General features: G+C 38.1%; 1 protein-coding gene and 1 long non-coding RNA gene across 4 annotated transcripts in view; one reads left to right on the top strand and one right to left on the bottom strand.

Annotated features, from left to right (window-relative positions):
* Positions 1 to 20,711, top strand: part of INTU (inturned planar cell polarity protein) — a 31,031-nt gene that overhangs the window by 7,375 nt on the left and 2,945 nt on the right. For 2 of the 3 annotated variants that reach the window (XM_079990512.1, XM_079990511.1), the window contains exons 2-14: positions 1,042 to 1,628; positions 6,717 to 6,802; positions 7,751 to 7,954; positions 9,708 to 9,826; positions 10,247 to 10,336; positions 10,631 to 10,708; positions 12,052 to 12,241; positions 14,314 to 14,367; positions 15,980 to 16,042; positions 16,466 to 16,684; positions 17,134 to 17,589; positions 18,564 to 18,661; positions 19,908 to 20,097. In XM_079990512.1, coding sequence (XP_079846638.1) covers positions 1,042 to 1,628; positions 6,717 to 6,802; positions 7,751 to 7,954; positions 9,708 to 9,826; positions 10,247 to 10,336; positions 10,631 to 10,708; positions 12,052 to 12,241; positions 14,314 to 14,367; positions 15,980 to 16,042; positions 16,466 to 16,684; positions 17,134 to 17,589; positions 18,564 to 18,661; positions 19,908 to 20,097 — 2,434 coding nt within the window. The remainder of the gene's footprint in view (positions 1 to 1,041; positions 1,629 to 6,716; positions 6,803 to 7,750; positions 7,955 to 9,707; positions 9,827 to 10,246; positions 10,337 to 10,630; positions 10,709 to 12,051; positions 12,242 to 14,313; positions 14,368 to 15,979; positions 16,043 to 16,465; positions 16,685 to 17,133; positions 17,590 to 18,563; positions 18,662 to 19,907; positions 20,098 to 20,711) is intronic. The other variant, XR_013842396.1, reaches the window with a different exon arrangement.
* LOC307224089 lies at positions 1,404 to 9,690 on the bottom strand. The gene is made up of 3 exons (XR_013842418.1): positions 8,476 to 9,690; positions 2,885 to 3,036; positions 1,404 to 1,517 (listed from the first exon to the last, which is right to left on the bottom strand). It is a non-coding gene; the product is annotated as an uncharacterized lncRNA (long non-coding RNA).

Raw genomic sequence — 20,711 nt, forward strand, 5'->3', positions numbered from 1 at the left:
TTATAGTAGACTGTAGATATAGGGAGACAACTGAAGTTGTCAGTAACATCCTTTCTGAAATAATGGGGTTAAGAGTGATGGAGTTATATACTGCATCTCACACCCACATATCTGGCCACATCCTGCTAAACCATGGGCTCGTCCACTCCCTTCTCTACTTGCTGGGGTAATGACTTTTGGTTTCCTTTAAACATGGCTGCTTGTTGAGTCTGAACCAAGGGTGATAATTTAACACTAACATAGTCAGTTTTAAAACAAGCCAATGTCAAACCATCGTTTCTGAAGATGGCTTGTTGAAAATAAGCATTGGATAAACCATGATCCCCCGTTGTATGTATTTAAAGGAAGCCAGAAGTAAAAATTTCCAAAGTCTTTGTTCTAGCCACATAGGATATAAGAGGGGGCAGTACACAAGCCCAAGGCTTCTTGCAGTCCATAAATATTGTACTAATCCATTATTTAGCATTACATGCAAACTGTGCCACTGTAAAGCAATAGCAGGGAACTGGCATTATTGTTTCTAAATTGTTTAACTAATAAAAAACAAGTTTAAAACGCAAAAGTAGCTTTCTTGGTTTGCCTTTATCAGTCTGAAGTGTCAAAAGGGGAACATTTTTAGATGTAACAACAGAAAATTTCTCTAATGTAGGCCAGCAATATAGTTTTAATTTGCATGCTGCTCATGATGCCACAGCAAATACTTTTCTTTCCATGTGCTTAGACTGAACTGGAGATGGGGCAGGTTGCCTTGTCCTTTTAATCAAAATGAGACCTCTCACTTGTAAATGTATGGTTGCTTATTGAGGCATGGGTATGAAAAGAATGCTTCAATAATGTTGGTTTCTATGATAGATGCTTTCGCCGGGTCTGAATAGTAGGTCTCTGTTGAATGCAGCTGCTTTAGACTGAGGTCTGTGGTTCATCCCATCCCCCTCCTTGTAAGTGCTTTTATGTTACTAGCTCCTGAGGGCTGCAAAATTAAGCACATTGTAAGTCATTCTGTCTTCACTGTCATTCTAATACTGCCCTTGTCTTTCACAGTGACCTTGAACCTGAATGGTTAGATAGTGTACAGAAAAATGGAGAATTATTCTATCTAGAGCTGAGTGAAGATGAGGAAGAAACTCTCCTTCCGGACACCTCTCTGGATATGCCTGTGGTGAACCGTGTCAGGTTTTGTGAAAATGAAGCTGAGGTTATTCGTGAGCGATCTCAAAAAGATAGAAAGAGTGAACACAGACTGGAAAAGTTCACTAAAATATTAAAATATAAAAGGTTTTTATCAAAACATTCTAGTAAGAAGATGTCAAGTGACAAATGCGATGTTCGTGCCTCTGGCCCAGCATCCATACTGAAACACCATTCTGGTCAGAGGGTGGAGGATGTGGCCCAGCAATGGTACAAAGATGTCTGCCTTTATGTAAATCCAAAGAGGCTATCAAATGCTGAGAGAGGAGAGCAGTTCAAGCTTCTGGAAGCATTAATAGGGATTATCCATCAATCTCCATGGAGAAAAACTGAAAAACATAATCACAGTATTGAATCTAGAAGTGCCAATGAAGAGAAACTTGTAGTACATGGTTTGATACCAGGCAGCTCAGCAATAAAGTCTGGTCACATCTTGATTGGTAAGTGTCACAATTTATGCAATTCTGGCCATGCAAGCCAGTATTGTGGGAGGTGAAAGGGTTACTTATTTCAGTCCAAGTGACAACTTTTTAATTGGTTGGCATGGTCATGGTCTTGCCATGGATCGAGGAATCTCAGAATCTCAGCTCTCTTTTGACAATAGACTTGTCCCTGCGGCATGTGCAGGCGGCAACCATATTGTGCAAGGGTTCCGTTACTGGCCCCCATGCGCATCGGCAGAGCAGGCATTAGCGCACCCCGAACTGCCCTCTTCCAGGTCTAAAAGGACCTGCATGTCAACTGGACACACCTAAAATGGTTGTTGCTTGTATAGTAATAGCAGTAAGTATTAGGGAGTCGGTCACAGTTTGAATATTTTTCCTAATTTCAATGTAAAACATCTCCAATAGAATACCTCTCTAGGTTCCAATATTATTTTTCTTCCCTGAGCAAGCATGTTGTGGTAGCTTTCAAGCACACATACTCATCCAGTAAACACTGTTCCTTTAAAAAGAATTACATGCAAACGTGCACAATGTTAAGGTTTCATTTTGTGTACATATCCTTTTAATTCCTTGAATGGCACTTCTGCTTTTGGCTATACTGGTATTATGTAATACCTAATCTCATTAATGTTAGCAGAAATGAAATCCATTATGAACGCTACTGAGTAATTATGAACTTTACATTTATGGAAGGTTCATTTAGGCAAATGGCAACTTGGGAAAATGGCAACAAAGAATTAAAACTATTTTTTGTTCAAAAGCATATTAGCATTGAACAAAAGCAGTATCCCAAGCTACCAACTGCTATTTTATATTATGTTCTGTTTTTCTTTCTATCATACTTCAGTCGTTTGGCTTTGAACTGGTAAGTGAGCTGCATCTTCTGCCAACTCATATCCAGATATATAATTTCCTTATAAAGTACTTTAAAATTATAGATGTGCAGTGAACACTGGGTACTTTTAGATCTAAATGTGGCACACAGCAAAATGTGTATGTTACAAATTTTGTTATAGTTGGCAGAAATAACTTATAATTAAGCACAAATACATTGCTTTTTAGTCAAATATCTTGATCAGATTTTGCTTTTTTGGCAAAAGAAATATGTTAGTGTAGTGTATTTAGAACTAGAAAGTTTTAAACGAACTGTACATCTTGCTTTTAAAATGAACACTTACCTTTAATTTTAAGAAACTGATGTGATTCCAAAGTTTTATAAAAACAAGCAAACATACAAAAACCCCACTTACTTTGAAACTTTAAATTCTCTACCATGTTGTTTCAGGAATAAGTCGGAATAGGACCTGAGTGGAATCCAAAAATGGAAGTAGGCATGGATACATAGGAGAAAATCATGCAACCAGATGGTGTTTTGTTTTGTGTGTTTCCACAGCAGTTGTCACTGCCAAAGAAACAAGCTGTTTGTTAAACTGGACAGCTTAAAATGAAGGTGATATTATGCTGTATGCCCAGGCTTCCTCAACCTCAGCCCTCCAGATGTTTTGAGACTACAATTCCCATCCCTAACCACTGGTCCTGCTAGCTAGGGATCATGGGAATTGTAGGCCAAAAAACATATGGAGGGCCGAGGTTAAGGAAGCCTGCTGTATGCCTCTGTGCTAAAACTCTTAAAAGAACAGCAATCCTGCCTGACCTACCAGCAGAGGTTACCGGTACCCTTGTAATGATACAGGATCCATAATAAAATAGCTATGAACATAGTGAAACTTGGTCTACTATGGGTAAAGAGTTAGCCTGGAGCAGTAATCTAGCATAGTGTTTGCTGGGAAATGGCAAGACTTCATTGCATTTGCCATCTTGCTAGCTGGGCTTCTGCCAATAAATTCTTTCGTGTATTTGTAACCTGAATTATTCCATTTCTTTATTCTTGTTTCTTTCCTCCCTTATCTGAACGGTAGGTTAAACTATATTTCCTGGCCTTAATGCAGCTAAAGTCAGTTGTGGTTGTGTTCCACTGAAAGCAACAGGACTTACTCAGAACTAACCTTAGCTGGATCAGGGCCTACATCATTCTCATTTATTGCCTCCATACAGCTTTCAAAGATGGGCTAGGCAAGGCTTTCTCAAGACTATTCAGTGAACCTCGTGGAAGTCATTCCCCAACCACAATGTGACATTGACTAATTACAACATTGATACATGGAAATCCGTGTATTTGTTTAGCCATCTTTAGTAAGAATATTTTGTAGCCATCATCATAACTGGTAAGATTTGTTAGCATATAAAGTAGCACTGTAGAATTCATGTCAACCAACATCTAAACGGTTTTTTATTATAGAATCGCTTTACCTCAAATGTGCCCACTTGGCTGCTTCAGTCTGTGGGTTGCCACACAGTAGTTCCACACTTACAAGAAATCATTCTTTTAGTGTAGCAGCACCTACACTTAAGAACCCTCTGTCTGCTGACACCAGATAGGCACTTTGGCATATTCTTTTTGGTGCTGGCTTAAAACATTTTTGTTTAGGCCAGCACATCCAAACACATTGATGTTGAAATGTTTTCAGTTTCTTTACTGTTGATTTTAATTGTTTTTGAATGTTTCCAATTACTTGTTTTTATTTATAATTTTAATATTTATCATAAACCACTTAGAGCTTTTGTTACTATCAAGCAGTGTATGTGTTTTGTTAAATAAATACAAATAAGTAAATTTTGAGAAGACCGCTATTTAAGACAGCTGTCTGAAATCTGCATGGCATATTTCTGTTGTGCACCTTATATATGAATCTATTTCTGTACCTTATTAAAGGGGCATGGGAGTGCCCTTTTACTTAAGTAAGAAAAACAATGGCCTGCAATTATAAGCCTTAAAATTCTTGAGCTTGGCATATATGGGCTATCTGATGAGGTCCATGAAAGTGCCAAATTTCAAACTGATCTGATTTTTTAAAAATGCCACAGGTGCAGCTGACTTTAAAGTAATGAAAATTGATATTTCATTCTCCCTTTTTCTGATTTTTGACCAAGTGTGTCATCCCCGCCCCCCATTTTTAATAAAACTATTGAGGTTCTTTATTCAGGCTTTATTTGTGATCTAAAAACAGTAGTTTTAAATCATTGCCGATACAGTGTAAAGTGGATAAGTATTCTTGCTTGCCCAGCTTTCTTTCAGTGAGCTTATGCTAGTACAGGCCTATACCCTGGCTAACTTCTAAAGCATGCCAAGGAATTCTAAACTCATTTTTTCACTTTTTGTTTATTGCCTGCCATGCAACATTTTCCCCCCATTATTTTTTCTGTATTCCAAGTAAGACACCTGGCATATTAACCAGGTGGGTAAAGAGGCTTGGAGCTACAAGAGCCTTAACAAGAGGCGAGATTGTGAGTTTTCAGTGAAAATTGGCATCCCTTACAACTTCTGTCATCATGACATTTTTGGGCAGCTTACTCCTGCAATGCATTATTATGAAGGAATTGCCTAAAGAAAAGGTAATAACAGTGATACTCTGGTGGCTAGATTTTAGGTATTCAGTTTCTATCCAGCCACAATTTTAATGTTACAGCTGCAGGAGCAAAATAAATAAAAATGGAATCCCACAGCTGAGTACAGGAAACTTTATTTCCGTATTTTTTCCTCTCTAGTTTTTGAGATATTAGTTTGATTAATTAGTGGTAATTTCTCTTCAGGGAATCTTTTTTGGGTGGGGAGGTGCTGTGGGCAGGGGTAACAATTTAGGTTAGTGGTAACAAAATTGACATGGTTCAAGCTGATGAACCATGGTTTGTCTGGCATAGAAGCCAATCAGAGATGTAAGAGAGGAGAGCCCACAGCAGTCAGAAGGCTTTTTCCAAAAGAAAGTTTAGAAAAGCAAGATGACGTCATATTGGCCACTTGGCACTGATACTCACTATTGATTTATATAAAGCATTTTTATCCTGCTCATCAGCCAAAAATGATTCCTAGAGCAGCTTACAAATTTCATTAATAATAACAATTTATTATTTATACCCCGCCATTCTGGCTGGGTTTCCCCAGCCACTCTAGGTGGCTCCCAACAGAATTAATGATAATAAAAATTTTAAAAATGATAAAACATCAGACATTAAAAACTTCCCTAAACAGGGCTGATTAAACTCAGATTTATAATCTAAAAAGACATGGCAGTAAAGAGAAACGGTTTGGAGGAGATGAGTGGGGGGAAGCAGACTTAAAAGTTTTTTCAGTTGTAATGGCTGACTGAAATGGAAAAATTTCAAGGAGAGAAGGCTCAAGAAGTTGCTGGTCTTTCTACAGAGCAGGTGAAGAGGTTCTGCAGTCCCAACTCTCTTTCCCTCCTATATTAGCCTTTGGCTAATGAAATAATCTATTGCCTTTTAAACTGTGGGGTGGTGTTCTGTTTATGGTGGTGTAGAAATTTTATCATCATCATCATCTAATGGAATGGCTGCTGATGAGGGAGAAGCCTGACAGAACTAATCTTCCAGCAAACCCAGGGAGACACTCTACAATCCCATCTCTCTCCCTTCCAGCATGTTTTTTTGGGAGGGCCAGGCTGTCTGATTTGAATTTAGTAGAAATAGATGTGTGCCTGCTGGGCAAATAGAGAAATGCAAAAGTTGAGCTGGATGCTGTCTCAAGGAGAAACTTGCTGTTGCCATATAGCAACTTGCTTGATGCTGAGAAACCTAGAATTGGTACGTTCAAACATGGCAGTGCTCTTCCTTTTCAGTTGTGTTAGCACACATACTATTCTGAAGAATTCCTCTGTTGCTTCCAGTGATGACTGTGTAATTAGATTAGGAATGTGATTGACAGATGAATTCAAGTGTCAGTCAGACTTCTATATAAACTTCTGCTAAGCAGGCAGAATAAGAAAATGTTATTTGAGAGGAACCGGAAGTTGTTGGTTTTTACACTGGGCCTTCCAAGAATTACTTTACATTGGGGTGGGAAACCTTCGGCCTGTGGGCCAAATTAACCCTCGGTGTTCAGTAGTAGCTTAACCAATTCTTAACAGAAAAGCTTCTGTGCCATACTTTCTTATCAAAAAGTGTGTTCTTTTCTTGTTCTGCTTGCCTGCTGCTATTTTAATCTTATTTTTTTGTTTCAACTTTCAGGAGATGTTCTTGTCGCAGTAAATGATGTTGATGTAAACTCTGAAAATATAGAAAGGGTTTTGTCTTGCATTCCTGGTCCTATGCAGGTATACTATACTCAGTTTTTTAAAAAATAGTGTTCTAAGAAAAACATACAAACTTGAAGCCTGTGTTTTTACATGTAATTTATACAAGTACATTTCTCTATAAAATGCAGCCTCCCCTCAAAATATATCCCCTTGTTTCGGAGTGTGGGGGAGTTGCAGGGGGGGGGGGGAGAGCGAGAAGCATGTAATTCCACCCCAAAGGCAAAGTCATACTTGGAATAGACCATTGAAATCAATAGACATAAATCCATTGATTTCAATCTGTCTAACTAACATTCACCCCTTGTCTTTTGCCCTTGGATAAGAGATGGTATTATGCCTGAACTTGTTAGTTAAAACTAATGTTAAACATTGGATGGTATCCAATGAAAATCTAGTTCACTGGCTGCTTTTAGCCAGACTCAGAGTTGCTGTAGTTACTGCAGTATGCTGGCATTTGAACAGGAACGGGCAATTTTGTTTAGTGAATTCCCTGTCCATTTATTAGTAGAGCATTGATTTGCATGTTGCTCAAACATTCCAGATAAAACCTTTCATAGCAGATGGCTGCTATGAATTAAATGCTTCCTGCATTTCTAAAGCTATTGGATAGTATTCAATAGAAATATTGTATTGCTTCTCACATAGGTTTCCCAAAATGCTGTATTATATTTCGCTTGTTCCTCATGTACTGAACAAGCTGAGCCAAAAGAGAAGCAGGATCACTGAAAGCAAACCTCTGGAGAGCTTTAACTTGGATGCTTTGCAATTGAAATTAATTCTTATACTGCAGCAGAAATTGACTATTTTTCAGGCTAATGCTAAAAACTTCTGAATAAGCCAAACACTTGTATTGTATTGTGAAACCTGCTCACTGTCACACTTTGGGATTAAGTTCAAAAGCAGTTTAAAGGACTGGTCTTCATCTAGCAGGTACAAGCTGTTAAATTATTTTAACTCTTACAATAGGTGAAGCTTACGTTTGAAACAACATTCTTTGAGTCAAAAGATGCATCCCAACAAAGATGTAAGCAGACACAATCCTCCATGAATAACCTGCTCAAAGTGTTGTGGAGAGACCATTACAATGACCCACAGTTCTCTATCCAAAGTATACCACATATTATTATGTACCTCTCACTCAAACTGGATTCTGATACATCTAAGGATGAGGTATGTATTCTTAACATAAAGAATTTTGAAACCCATTACTAATTCTGAACTACAGTAGTAGAAATAAAGAAATATAATACTCAGAACCGTGTGTGAATTTCTGCTGTGTTTTTTTTATAAATAGCAACTTTCTAGTCTTTAGTGCTGTGAAAAAAATGTTTTAAAATGTTTTAGCAGGGGCAACTGATACCTTGTACCCAGGGAAAGTGCTGAAGGAAATTAATCTGCAATGAAATCACTGTTGCAGCTAGTTTTAATCTTGTCTTGCACTATTAATATGAATGTTACATGCCATTGTTTCAGCTTGGTGTACCTGAGCTTGCTTCATCTTTATATGATGTGTGTGCCTTAACAGAGCAAGTGCTGCCTACACCATTAGAATTTTAGTGCTCATCTAAACCAAGGACTTGGGCTTCATAAGCTCTTTCTGGTATGCAAATTCTGAAGTTTTCATAAGATAGCTCCCGATTTAATACCATGAATTTGAATGAGTTTCATAGAGGCTACGGTTTTTTGTTTACCACAGAGCAGCAGACTATTATCTCCTTTCCCTGAGAAAAGACACTCTTCAACAAAGGGTGCTTTTTTAGAGTCCAGTTCTTGGAGACTCTTTCAGCTGCACAGTTCTATGTCAAGAATTCCATTCAGTGCTCTCATAATGCCCAAGCTCTGTTGATTGGAGGAAAAGTACATTACATTAGAAACAACCAAAATTAAAACGTAATTTATTTACTGTCAAACTAGTTAATAGAACGCTGCTCTGTTTAGAAAAAAACTGCTGCATTTACAACTACAATTTCTTTTCTTTTATTAAGTCCATTATCCCTAGCTTTTGTACCCATTAAACCCCCAAGACTTCTTTCAGTTTGTTTTGAAGATGCCTAATCTGATGCAGCAATACGTGTTAAACCTTACCAACACTTAATATTTAGAAGCGAAGCTGCTGCTAAGTTCTTTGTTTTGCATTTTCTTTTCTTACCCTGGGAAAGAGTATAGATATTTCATAGATGAACCTTGTAAAAGTATTTTTGTTCATTAAAAAGGAATAAAGTTTTTTTCTCCATTTTGTGTATTGCGATAAAAAAAAAGCCCATTCCCCCCCCCCTTGTGGAGACAGATTGATGCATAATAATATCCTTGTTAGTTGGGCATTTTAAAGACAGATAATTAAACTCAATGAAAGTGGCACAGACTTGCCAGTTCTCTCAGTTGTGAGATTGAAGGTCCTTTTTAATAGTTTGAAAAGAAAAATTTCCCAGCAGGGGTTTTGGTACTGCCTAGAAAGAAAGAGGGAAAGAGCCTCCAGGACACAGTTAAATTAGTTAAGAATAATAATTAAGGTTGCAATTCTAAATGAGCTTACTAGGACACAGTGGAACTAACTTCCAAGTAAATATGCCTAAGATTGACATTTAATTCTGAATCTTGACTCTTGTTTTAAAAGGTTTAGATAATTATGCAATGGTATCCTGAAACAGGTGACATCATATTTCAGTTTATTTCAGACTAGTGTTGAATATCACCCACAAAATTAAGCATTACAACTCATACATACAGTAATTGTAATTGTAAGAAAACAAAATAGAACTATCTATTGATAGTATATGCTTTCCACAAAGATATTTTTAAAGCAACATTATCTGCAGTTTTCCATGTAGGAGATGGGGGGGGGGGGCGACTGCTAAAACCTGCTAAAATATAATTCATCAATAATCCTTTCTTAACTGATACACAAACTGGCATTTTTTGGCAGCAAGAAATTATTTACCAATATCCCATATCAGAAGCTTCCCAAAAAATGAAAAGCGTAAGAGGAATATTTCTTACACTATGTGACATATTGGAAAACATGACAGGAACACATATAATCAGGTAAGAGTCCTTTATTTCTTTCCTTTTTCTCTCCTTTGGCTTGTGGGCACAAATTTTATAGATATCCTAGTTTCACATCAGTAGTGTTTAACTGTCTCATCAGTAGTGTTTAACTTGTGGAATTTGCAAATAAAGAAATAATAAAACATTGACTGAACAAATAAATCATATAACTTTGTAGCCAAAAACATCCACATTACCAATCAGGGAAAAAAAACTTGAATTGTTATTGGTGATGATAGAGTTCACCCCCCTCTATTCAACCTTCCCCCTAATTATAAGCTCAGAATCACAGAATTAACCATTTTACTATGTAGCCACTATGGTAAGCTAATCAGAGTTTGGGGCAGGCTATTCTATATATTTCTGTATAAGCTGCTTTTATGATAAATTGTTCCCTTGTGTGCTGATGTTTTGTAGTTCATCAATGTTTTTATGTGGAAAACTGATCCATGTCGCTTACTGGAAGGAATCAGATAATCTCCTTGTAATTGGCCTTCCAGCTGAAAGGTAAATTTGTGAGATATTTTTTTCTAAGTGACATTTTTAAATGGTGGTGGTGGTGGTAATGTCTGAAATAAGCCACTAGCTCTCTTATTTCGTTGCTGGATAATGTAGATAGTTTCTGACATTATGTAACAGCTGGTAATCCTAAATTCAGAAATAGCATTCAATTACTTTCAGTGACACTTAGTTTCAACTAATTAACTTTTCCTGGATTGTGCTCATTTTGTCATTCAGCTGTATCTGTATTCATTGTATTATGTTAGCACAATTCTTAAAGGAGTTGTTTTGGTTTTACAGTGTCCCTCTCTCTCAGCTAAGAAACATGATTGCAGATGTTGTCCGGACTTTGAAATTTATGTATGGCTCTCTGAACAGGTAAAATACTCCTAAATATACACTGTTTTGTAATTACTAATCCTTTTGCAAATTTGGGATTTGGATATGATGTTGTGTTGCTTGAAACCTGATTTCAGGAGAATTTTCATTTGGATCGCAAATCCCTGTCCCTTTATTTGCAAACTTGCAGTTCCAAAAGTGATTTGCCTTGAAGCAGCATAGTGAGAAACTCAATTTCAAAGCTTTATTGTGTACAGAACTAGCTGGGCAGTTTCAGGCTATGTGTAATTTATGTGTCTCTTTGACATAATTTGCTAAAGGTTATCCTACTTCATTTCTCAGTGACAGAATGAATTTTGTGTTCTGAGCATCATAACTTACTCATGTTTCACTTTACTTTCCAAATGCCACTTAATAATAATAATCATAAACTGGAATGAAAGACATTCCATGCTTGTTTAAGTTCTTGCATATGCCCTGTGACATTGTTTGAACTTTCTTTGAATAGTACGTCCCCATTCCATAGCTCAAACTTCATTTGAATGTTTCACTATGTGGCCTAGGGAGATGTTCTTAGAAAAACACAAGTCCCAAAGTTGTTTGGATGCTGTAACCATAGAAAAGCTGCTGCAGGGGGTGAGGCCAAAGGAGTGTACATTTTTCATATTTTGGCTAGTAAAAATCACCTGCTTCTGGGCTTAAGGATTATATTTTCAACCAGGAGCTCTTCCAAGCCTAACTCCCTCCTACCCTAGGCAGGTATCATAGATGCATAGAACTTGTTGTATGGTTCTTTTGGATCATTGTCTAAAACATTGTAAAATATGTTCCCCAGTAAAATTTTATAAAACATTTTATTCACTTCTTATATTTCAACTATTAATATACCTCTTAATTGTCAAACTTCCTTAAGTGGTATTTTTTCCCATTAAACATTATGTGTCATTGTCTTCAAAGATTAAATTTTAGTTGTAATTTAAGTGTTTACATGAAGGCTAAAATAATGTGTGTGAAATGCTGAAATGTGCATAACTGAAATTTCCTCCAGTTCCTTTCCTTTTTATACCTTTTGAATCTCATGCTCTAAACAGCATAGTTAATGGTTTGCCATGAATGCCCCAATCCCATCCACTTTTCTCCTTGCTGTATATTATATATCTAAGTTAGAGTTTTAACTGTGAATTATCATGACATGCAAACAACGCTATTGAAGTTCAAATAGCATGAAAGGGGAAATTATGATTTGCTGTCTTGTGCTTCCTTCTGCCTTCCAGAAAGTTAAGTCAAATTGTGGTATCCTGCCATAAAACAATTTCTGCTGTGCACACAGGTTATGGAAGGACATTTCTGGTTGTTCTAAATTTTGCTTTATGTTTGTTCAGTGCTTTTTGTCACGTAGGAAATGTTTCTCGGTTGGATCACTTTTTCAACCTGTTCTTCCAGCAAGCCCTTCACCCTGCCAGACTCTGCTCATGTACCAGTCCTAGTTCTCAACACTATGATAACTGCAGTGCATTGCTTTTATACAACTTTCCAGGAGTGCGGTGGTTGTGCCTTCCACAAGAAATTAAGGTAACCCTGACCACAGCTTTTAAGAGAATTAACAGATGAAAACCCAAGGTTGAAGAACCCAAGGTGCATAGAGAAATCTTCATATATTACACATATTATAAGGCACAACTCTTGCCTAAAACGGTGTCTTCTCACTCTCAGGTCCAAATTGAGTGGGGCGTAAGAGGGGGCATGTGCCTTCGACAGATGATTAGGGGAGTGGCAAAACAGCATCTTGTCATGACAAACCCACAGCATGAGAGATAAGAGGAGAGAGGAGGAGCAGCTGAAGCACAAGCTCATTCATTCCTTATGGTCCAGCCAGGTTCTGCTTATTATAAGATGTGGGTGGTTGTCCACCCACCTTCTCTAATAAGCACAAGCCAGCCAGAATGTAAGGGATCACTCGCTGAGCATGTACACCTTTCTCTTGCACAACTCATCAGCTTAACTCCTCCTCTTTTACATTCCTGCTGGACCAGCAAGAACGCAAAGGAGAAGTCAGGCCCTGATGTGGTGTGCCTGACTATAGCCCACCCACCTCTTCTAATAAGTGGAACAGTTTTGCTTATTAGAAGAGGTGGGTGGCCATAGAAAGGCCTGCCCTCTCACCCGCCCCAGGAAGAGGAAGGTAAGAATTCGGAACATGAACGTAAGGCTTCCTTTTTGCAGCAGCAGGGGAGGGACTAAGGCTCCTGCTGCTGCCACTGAGAGAAGGAACCCTACAGAAGACACACAGGGGAGAAATACTTTGTCCTTCTCATTGTGTGCCCCCCCCCAGCAACCAAGAGAAGGAAGTTCATGAAGCCTTGCATCTCTCAGTGGCAGGTGGGGGGAACAAAGCTGCATAAGATGGAGTGGCAGGGCAGACTTTTGCCCACTACAGCAAAATTTTTAGATCAAGCACACTTCATTCTCACAACCTAGCGTGGTATATCTATGAATTTCAGTAGTAAATCCGAGGTTTAAAGGGCAGCTCTAAAGAAATGTGTAGCTCAAAAGATATTTGGGCTTGTATTTCTGAATACTTAGCCCTGTGAAGTGAATGCACTAATAATTATTTAAAAGGTCGCTATGCGCAACTCAGTTCCCATAATATTGTCTGTTAAAAGCATACCCCTTCTCTAGTTTTTGGAGTGATACAATTGTAGTGCAAAGTTATAGATAGATAGATAGATAGATAGATAGATAGATAGATAGAAGTTTTTGATAGATTCAGTTAAAAGAGTAATTTTGCTGTAAAAGTTACTTATCCCATTATTAAGTGGAAGGCTAGCAGCAGTTTCAAAACAAAAAAAAAACCCCACAAACTGAGAAAAATTGATTGCCTACATGGGACAGGAAGTGTTTTCAGTTGGAGATTAGGAAGAACAGAGAAACTAACTATTTCAACACCAACTGTGTAGCTGGCAATTCTGGCAGCACTGGTTTAAACCTAATTTTTCTCACTAAGATATCTTGTTCACATACTCTGCAGGAAGTGCTTTCTTACAAATTAAGCTCTTTTCACTGTGGAACATATTTTTGGCTGGTACCTTATGGAATGATTATGAAGATCTATAAATAAAAGGTTTTCTTAATGAAACTTACTGTAACGCACTAGATCCTGAAGTGTGCAAGTTTAACACTTCTTGGGTGAAACAATGGTAATGTGTGAGAATGTTTTGGAAAATTTCCATAGAGACAAAAACTAAATCCTGAGTGAAAAGCATTTTTTCTAATAACTCAGCTGGATACTAAAGCTTTGCCAGATTTCAAGGGAACTTCAGGCCTTGTTTTAATCCATGAAAATAGTGAGATTGGCATGTCTATTATATTAAACAGTGGGTTTAGGAGACTGAGAGAGAATATTTTTCTTTCATTTCTGAAGGGGGAAGTATGCAACCACTGGGTGCTTTTCTTTCGACACTGATTATAGCAATCTACAAGAGTTTGGAACCTGATTTTGCTCTAGTTCTGAAATGCCATATCCATCTGTTGGTGACTCTGCGTACTGTGTACTCTTGTCTCAGTACTGAGAGATGCCAAGGAGGCTTCATCATTATTTGGAATAAATTTAATCTTTAGTGTTTTCATTTGCTAATGTTTTTCAGGTAGAAATTGATACAGCTCTGAGTGAGTTGGAGGCGGCAGACTTTGCAGAACTAGTAAGGAACCTTTTTTTTTTTTTACACACTCGTTAGCTCTTTCAGGGCCACAGTCGGGGGCACTGCTGGAAGCCCACTAAAACCCCTGCCACAGCAGGAAGACTCTGCCTGAGATCTGCAGCCCCATGGCCTAGCTCATGGGTAGGCAATCTAAGGCCCAGGGGCCAAATCTGGCCCAGTCGCCTTCTAAATCCAGCCTGTGGATGGTCCAGAAATCAGCGTGTTTTTACATGAGTTGAATGTGTCCTTTTATTTAAAATGCATCTCTGGGTTATTTGTGGGGCCTGCCTGGTGTTTTTACATGAGTAGAATGTGTGCTTTTATTTAAAATGCATCTCTGGGTTATTTGTGGGGCATAGGGGTTCGTTCATTTCCCCCCCCCCTTTAGTCCGGCCTCCCCACAAGGTCTGAGGGACAGTGGACCGGCCCCTGCTGAAAAAGTTTGCTGACCCCTGGCCTAGCTGTTCCTTCTTGCGGCTTTCTTCCTCTGACTCAGAAGGGGAGGATCAGCCACCTCCCATTTGTTCCCTTTCCTCTGGGCCCCAACCTGACTTCAAGGTAGAGAGAAAAACAGCCAAGCAATGGCTTCTGCTTTCTCTCACTGTCATTGCCTTTGAGAGAGGGTGAAATGCAAGGGCAGCCAGAGCCAGTGCTTGCTTGTCTCTCCCTTTGGACACCAATGAGATTTGGTGACAGCTAGCCAATATTGGATCCACTGAGGGAAGGTGGGGGGAGGCTCTGTTGTGGGGTGCAGTGAAGTATATCTATGTTTACATATCTTTAAGCCATTATAAACAGTACAGAAAAAAGAAAATATAATTTTAAAAACTGAGGATTATTACAACTATCTGTTGTACAATGGTTGCAGCAGAATATATTACTAGTAAATAGTATGTGCCTGTTCTACATATACTGACAGAAGCTGTGTGTACATGCTGTAATCATTGTGATACGTTCTTTTGAGCTCTAGACATATTTTATTATTTCTCTCTAATAATAAAGTATTGCAGTTTCTCTAGGAAACTTTAAAACTTGCTTCAGGGAACTTGAAGGTGCCAAAAAGTGATTTAGTTATTCTGAAGTAAATGTAATATGCAATTAATACTCATTTTAATTAAAATAGATCTGATTTAGTAAACTGTAAATATGTACATCCAAGGCATAAAGAAAACAATTATTCTAGCTCTTTCACTCACTTTCTCCCCTTGTGGCTTTTATTCTAAACATGATTTCACAAGTTTTCAAGAAATACTATACATATGAAAGGCTATGCTGTTTTGCTGTTTGTGCTGGAAGAAGTCCCTCTAGTGGCAAGAGCTGCAACTTTGAAAGCAAAAGAACTCTGTTCTGACAAACATAGCTTTTGAAAATGAATCTAAATTGATTGATTATGTTAGTTATAATCAGCTTGACAAAATAACTGGTAATTTTGTGATAAATTAGAACTTCTAAAAAGAAGTTTCAAACTTCTTCAGTGTCTATGTATCACTACTGGAAGACATCTGCTGGCCATTTAAAGAAAGTATCCTGAGGAATTAAAGTACTGTGTTGTATAATGCTCAAATTGCTTAGCTGAAATCTGAAATGGTGTCTTCATTGTTTTCTTTTACAGTCAGAAGATTACTATGACATGAGACGACAGTATACAATTTTGGGCTCATGTCTCTTCTACAAGGTAAGACATTGAACCCTTACCAACATACAGTCCCTGGGATTCTTTGGGGGAAATCATGTGCTTTGAATGTATGGTATGCAATGCAGCCTAAGTCCATGGAAGTGGGAATAATTTGATATGAAAAGGCAAAACTTCATACCTCCAAGTCTCAGAGCTTTTATGAAGCAATAGCTTCATCTTTTCAAAGTTCACCTTTGCAGCCTTTGGGGTTAGAGGTTTTGTCTTTAAATAAAATGAAAGCTGGATTTCTTGGGAATCCAGTGGATTCATTGCTTGGTTACAGGCAATGTGGCAACATTCCCTGGTTGCTATGATTTCTTTCACAAATAAAACCAAACCCTTGCAGGCAGAAAACTCTTTGAATAAAGAAACTGGTTATATATGATATCTTGAATCTATGCTGTCTCTTTGTTTTTAATTCAGGGATATTTAATTAGTAATCACTTGCCAAAGGAGGATTTAATTGATATTGCATTATATAGCAGGCATTATTGCCTCTTGCCCTTGGCAGCAGAACAGCGCATTGGTCAGTTGGTAATATGGCGAGAAGTGTTTCCACAACATCATCTTCAGGCATGTGAAGCATCTTCTGAAGGGTATGAAGAACCCAGAGCAAGATACTTTTTACTCATAGTTGGTCTGGTAAGTTTTGTGGGGGGTGGTATATTTGCAGCTGTTTTTCTGTTAAAATGCATGTTGTGATGAACATGTGCTAAGGTTCCATATAATGTCATTTATGAACATTTCCTTTTTGCTCAAGTTATTTGAAAAATATTTTGTGTCAGGTCAACAAAGGCGGTCCTGCTGCAAGTAACCCACAACACATGCACACATACTCCACTGAGTGGGGTATTGACATGATACAATACCTTCTCAATTGCAGTACTATACCACTAGAAAAGTTTGGTTGCCACCATCCCTGTCATCGTAAATCACGTTATTTTTTTATGTCTGGTAGTTGCTTTGCTCTCTGATTTGAGTTCTGAGATTTTGACTCTTGCTTGTTCTGGCTTTTCTGTATTCTTTTGAATGTCACAGACATTGAAAAATGGAATCCTACTAACAAACATATTCTTCCCTTTTTCTTTCAGAGGCACTTTATGTTGAGTGTCTTGTTGGAAGCAGGAGGTTGTGCTTCCAAGGCCATTGGAAATCCGGGGCCAGATTGCATATATGTGGATCAGGTCAAAGCAACTATCCTTCAGTTGGATGGAATAGATCTCAGCATAGATGAGAGTTTGGAATCACCCTCCACTCCGCTGCTATCCTGTGTAGATTGGTTCCTCCCTGCATCGCGGGACAAACTGGAAAGCTTGACCAGCTTGTCTTTTCTCAACAAACTGCAGTACACAGCAGGCACTCCCGCAAGTAAAAAAGTGCCATTTAGTGATTCTTCCTTAAGGACACGTAAGCCTAGTCCCTTAAGAAACAGTGGGAAGCCTGACAATGATAGCAACAGCCCTGAAGCAGGAAGTGGGAACCTTAATACAAATCCTGTGCAACTGAAAGGTCCTGGACGACTTGATGGAAGTAATAGTCTGTTTACGGTAATGCTCTTTCCCTAAATTTCTTAAAATTATGTTTCCCACATAGTAAACAAACAGCGAAAGCAAGCTGAAGGAGTACTTCCTGAGTGTAAGGGGAGGATGTGGTTCATGTCCATGATGTAGCTTCCCAGTCTTACTTCCTTTGGGTTAACTCCTAAATCATTTTCCATCCATAAGCACAGCTTGGAGAAGTGAGAGTTGCCAAAAATGAGTTATGTATATGGGTGTGCCATGTATTCTAATGGGAATGTTTTTGTCATAGTTGTATAACCCTGTTTCAAGGGTGCTTTGCATGCCGTCATTGCGAGATGAAGTTACCAAAGTGTTCCTCTCTCTTGCCAGTATTCAATAAATACCCAGCTGAGTTCCTTTTTCTTTCACATGGCTTCCCCCCAGCACCTATCCTACAAAGGTTTTTCCACACTATTTAACCAAAAGTATGTGTAAAATAATACACATTAGGTAGTACAGTACTTCTAAATTCCAAACTAAACAACAAGAATCAAACATGAAATTTTAATTCTGATTGGCATCAAATTAGTTTAGTTTGATCCGCATAATTTATTAAAACTGCATAATACGTCTCTGTGTTGAAAGCTATGGGTTGTATGCAACTAAATTATACTTAGACGCTTTGAAATCTGCGAACACACATTAGTATTGTCCATTATTTCTTTGGGTTTACTCAAAGTATGACTTCGTTGGCTACAACATTTTATCTCTCCAATAAATAGCACAAAACAATTTGTAACAGAAGATTTGTTCAAGTTGGTTTTGAAAAACAATTACATTTTTGAAAATAACCATAAATCTTTCAAAAATAATGTAGCATGTCACTTGATAGCTCAGCATAGGATCAGAAAGCATGTGAATTGCTGAACTAGCTTAATATTTTTAATAACAGCCCTGGTACTTGTATGTTAAAGTCTGAATCACACACCTACTGTGAGCTTTTAATTCTGCTTGTTTTTCAGATCGCCAAAAAGAAAAATATTCTTCCAAATCCTTTTAATTTAGGAACCCTCAAAAAGAACCTTACAGATAAGGAAGCTGAACTGTATAATGTTATGAAGTAAGGTGTTACTAACTTTTGTTCTTTAGCTTCTGACTACATTAATATTTTGTGTGTGGATGTATGCAAATAAAAAAATAAGGCTGGTGTGCCAGTTATTAGTCTGCCTATTGGAAAGTGGTCAGTTTTTGAAGCTGTGAATGTCCTTGTGTGGCTCGTAGCCCATCTTTATAACTAACTACATTAAGGTGTACAGCCATTGGCTAGCCAGTGTGCTATGCGAGTGTACACACTTTTCCTTAGAATGAATTGCCACTAACCATGCACCTCCACATAGGAAACTTCCCCATGATTTCTTCACCTTCCCCATTTAAGCTATGTGGGGCAGCAGGAAGAGCTCTTTGCTAGGCTTTCCTTGGGAATCTGGTATGAAAACACAAGCTTTTCACTAGTGTGCATATATTTTTGTGTGCAAACTATTGCAGTATTTCATTACATTTGTTTAGGATTGAATCTGACCAAAAAAAAAAAGGCCATACAAAATGTTTGTTAATTGTTATTGGTACAGGTTTCTTGCTGTTGTTGCACATTTCTTATAAACTCTTGCTTTAAATAACTTAACTGTTTGACTAATCCTTTTGAGCTAGGCCCAGTTCCCTGTACTTTTGCTGGGGCAACTTTTTATGCTTGGTGTGGGAGGTTGAGAAGAGTGGATCTTGCTGTCATCTCATGCTTGGGCATGGGCCATAATGGACTAGCCTTGCTGAGAAGGAATGGCCTTGCTGAGAAGTAAGAGGGGCTTTGAGGGTCTGGATACAAAGGTCGGTCCAACATTAATAATGACAGGTATAATAAACAGCTGATTTCATCTGCTCTCTTAAGCCACTCTTCCTCCACGGACAATCCAACCAAAAAGCTGGTTGTTTCTACTGTCAGCAGGTAGACTATCAGCAAAATCGGAGTTTCCCTGCTTAATTTCCTTGAAACTGTAAGGAATAAAATTGTGACCCTGCTACAAGTTGGTTCAAATGCCAAATCCTACAAAAAAAAAAAATCTAACTTAATTTCAGCTAAACAGAATAGCTTGGAATCTTAAGAGAAGTCACCAGCTTCTTAGGACAGAACATACATGACTATTTCAATAAAGCACTATCTATGTTCACAGTTAATTGATATAGAAACAAGCCACACCCTAGGAAAATTTCTTACTATGTTGCAGCTGATGGGTTTGCTTTGCACAGTAGGATTTGTGTTCTTAACTGTAAAAAGGTGATGATTGACTAACTATTTTCTTTTGCTTTTGAAGGTTGACATCTGGTCCTGAAAACACTCTCTTCCACTATATTTCTCTAGAAACAATGCATGGAATTTTTATCACTCCAACACATTCTGAAGTCACACAGCTGAGTGGAACTATCCATCCCCAGCTCATCAAGAATTTCCATCGCTGTTGCCTTTCCATCCGTTCCATTTTTCAACAAACTATGACAAGTGAAGTATGCATCATTATCGTTAATTATGGGGAAACTCTTTTGTTCCTAACAAGGGAATACCTAGCTACTCACAAGTAAGCCCTACTAAATTCAATGGGACTTTCTCCCAGATAAGTGAGTATAGGATTGCAGCACAACTCTTTTCTCTTAAAATGGGGATAAATTCACTTTTTAAAATAAATTTAACTTCTTAACTGCATTACTATGACAAAATTAACTGTTTATTAATGAAATATGATCTCAATTTAAATAATGGCAGAGCCAGACTTTGTGGAGTTTATAAAGTCTGTACTTCCAAGTAATTCACTCTGTCTTATTCAGATATAACAACAAACCATGGTTTCTTGTTACAATAATGAGCTGTAGCAAGTATTGGGCTTACACACACCTTTCTACAGTTCATAAGTACAAGGAGAGGATGGAAGGAAGAGAGGGGAGCACTAAGCCTGGAGCGTGCCATGGCATGTCCTTGTATCAAAAAACTATGGTATTTGTGTTAGGTTGAGACACAGAATTTAAGCTCCCTGGAAAGATTGATTCTACCATTCATGAAATCAAGAGAGGATTTAGTTACAGTGGTGCCTCGCAAGACGAAAATAATCCGTTCCGCGAGTCTC

This window comes from Podarcis cretensis (assembly GCF_951804945.1).
Source record: "Podarcis cretensis genome assembly, chromosome: 9".
NCBI classification, from domain to species: Eukaryota; Metazoa; Chordata; class Lepidosauria; order Squamata; family Lacertidae; genus Podarcis; species Podarcis cretensis.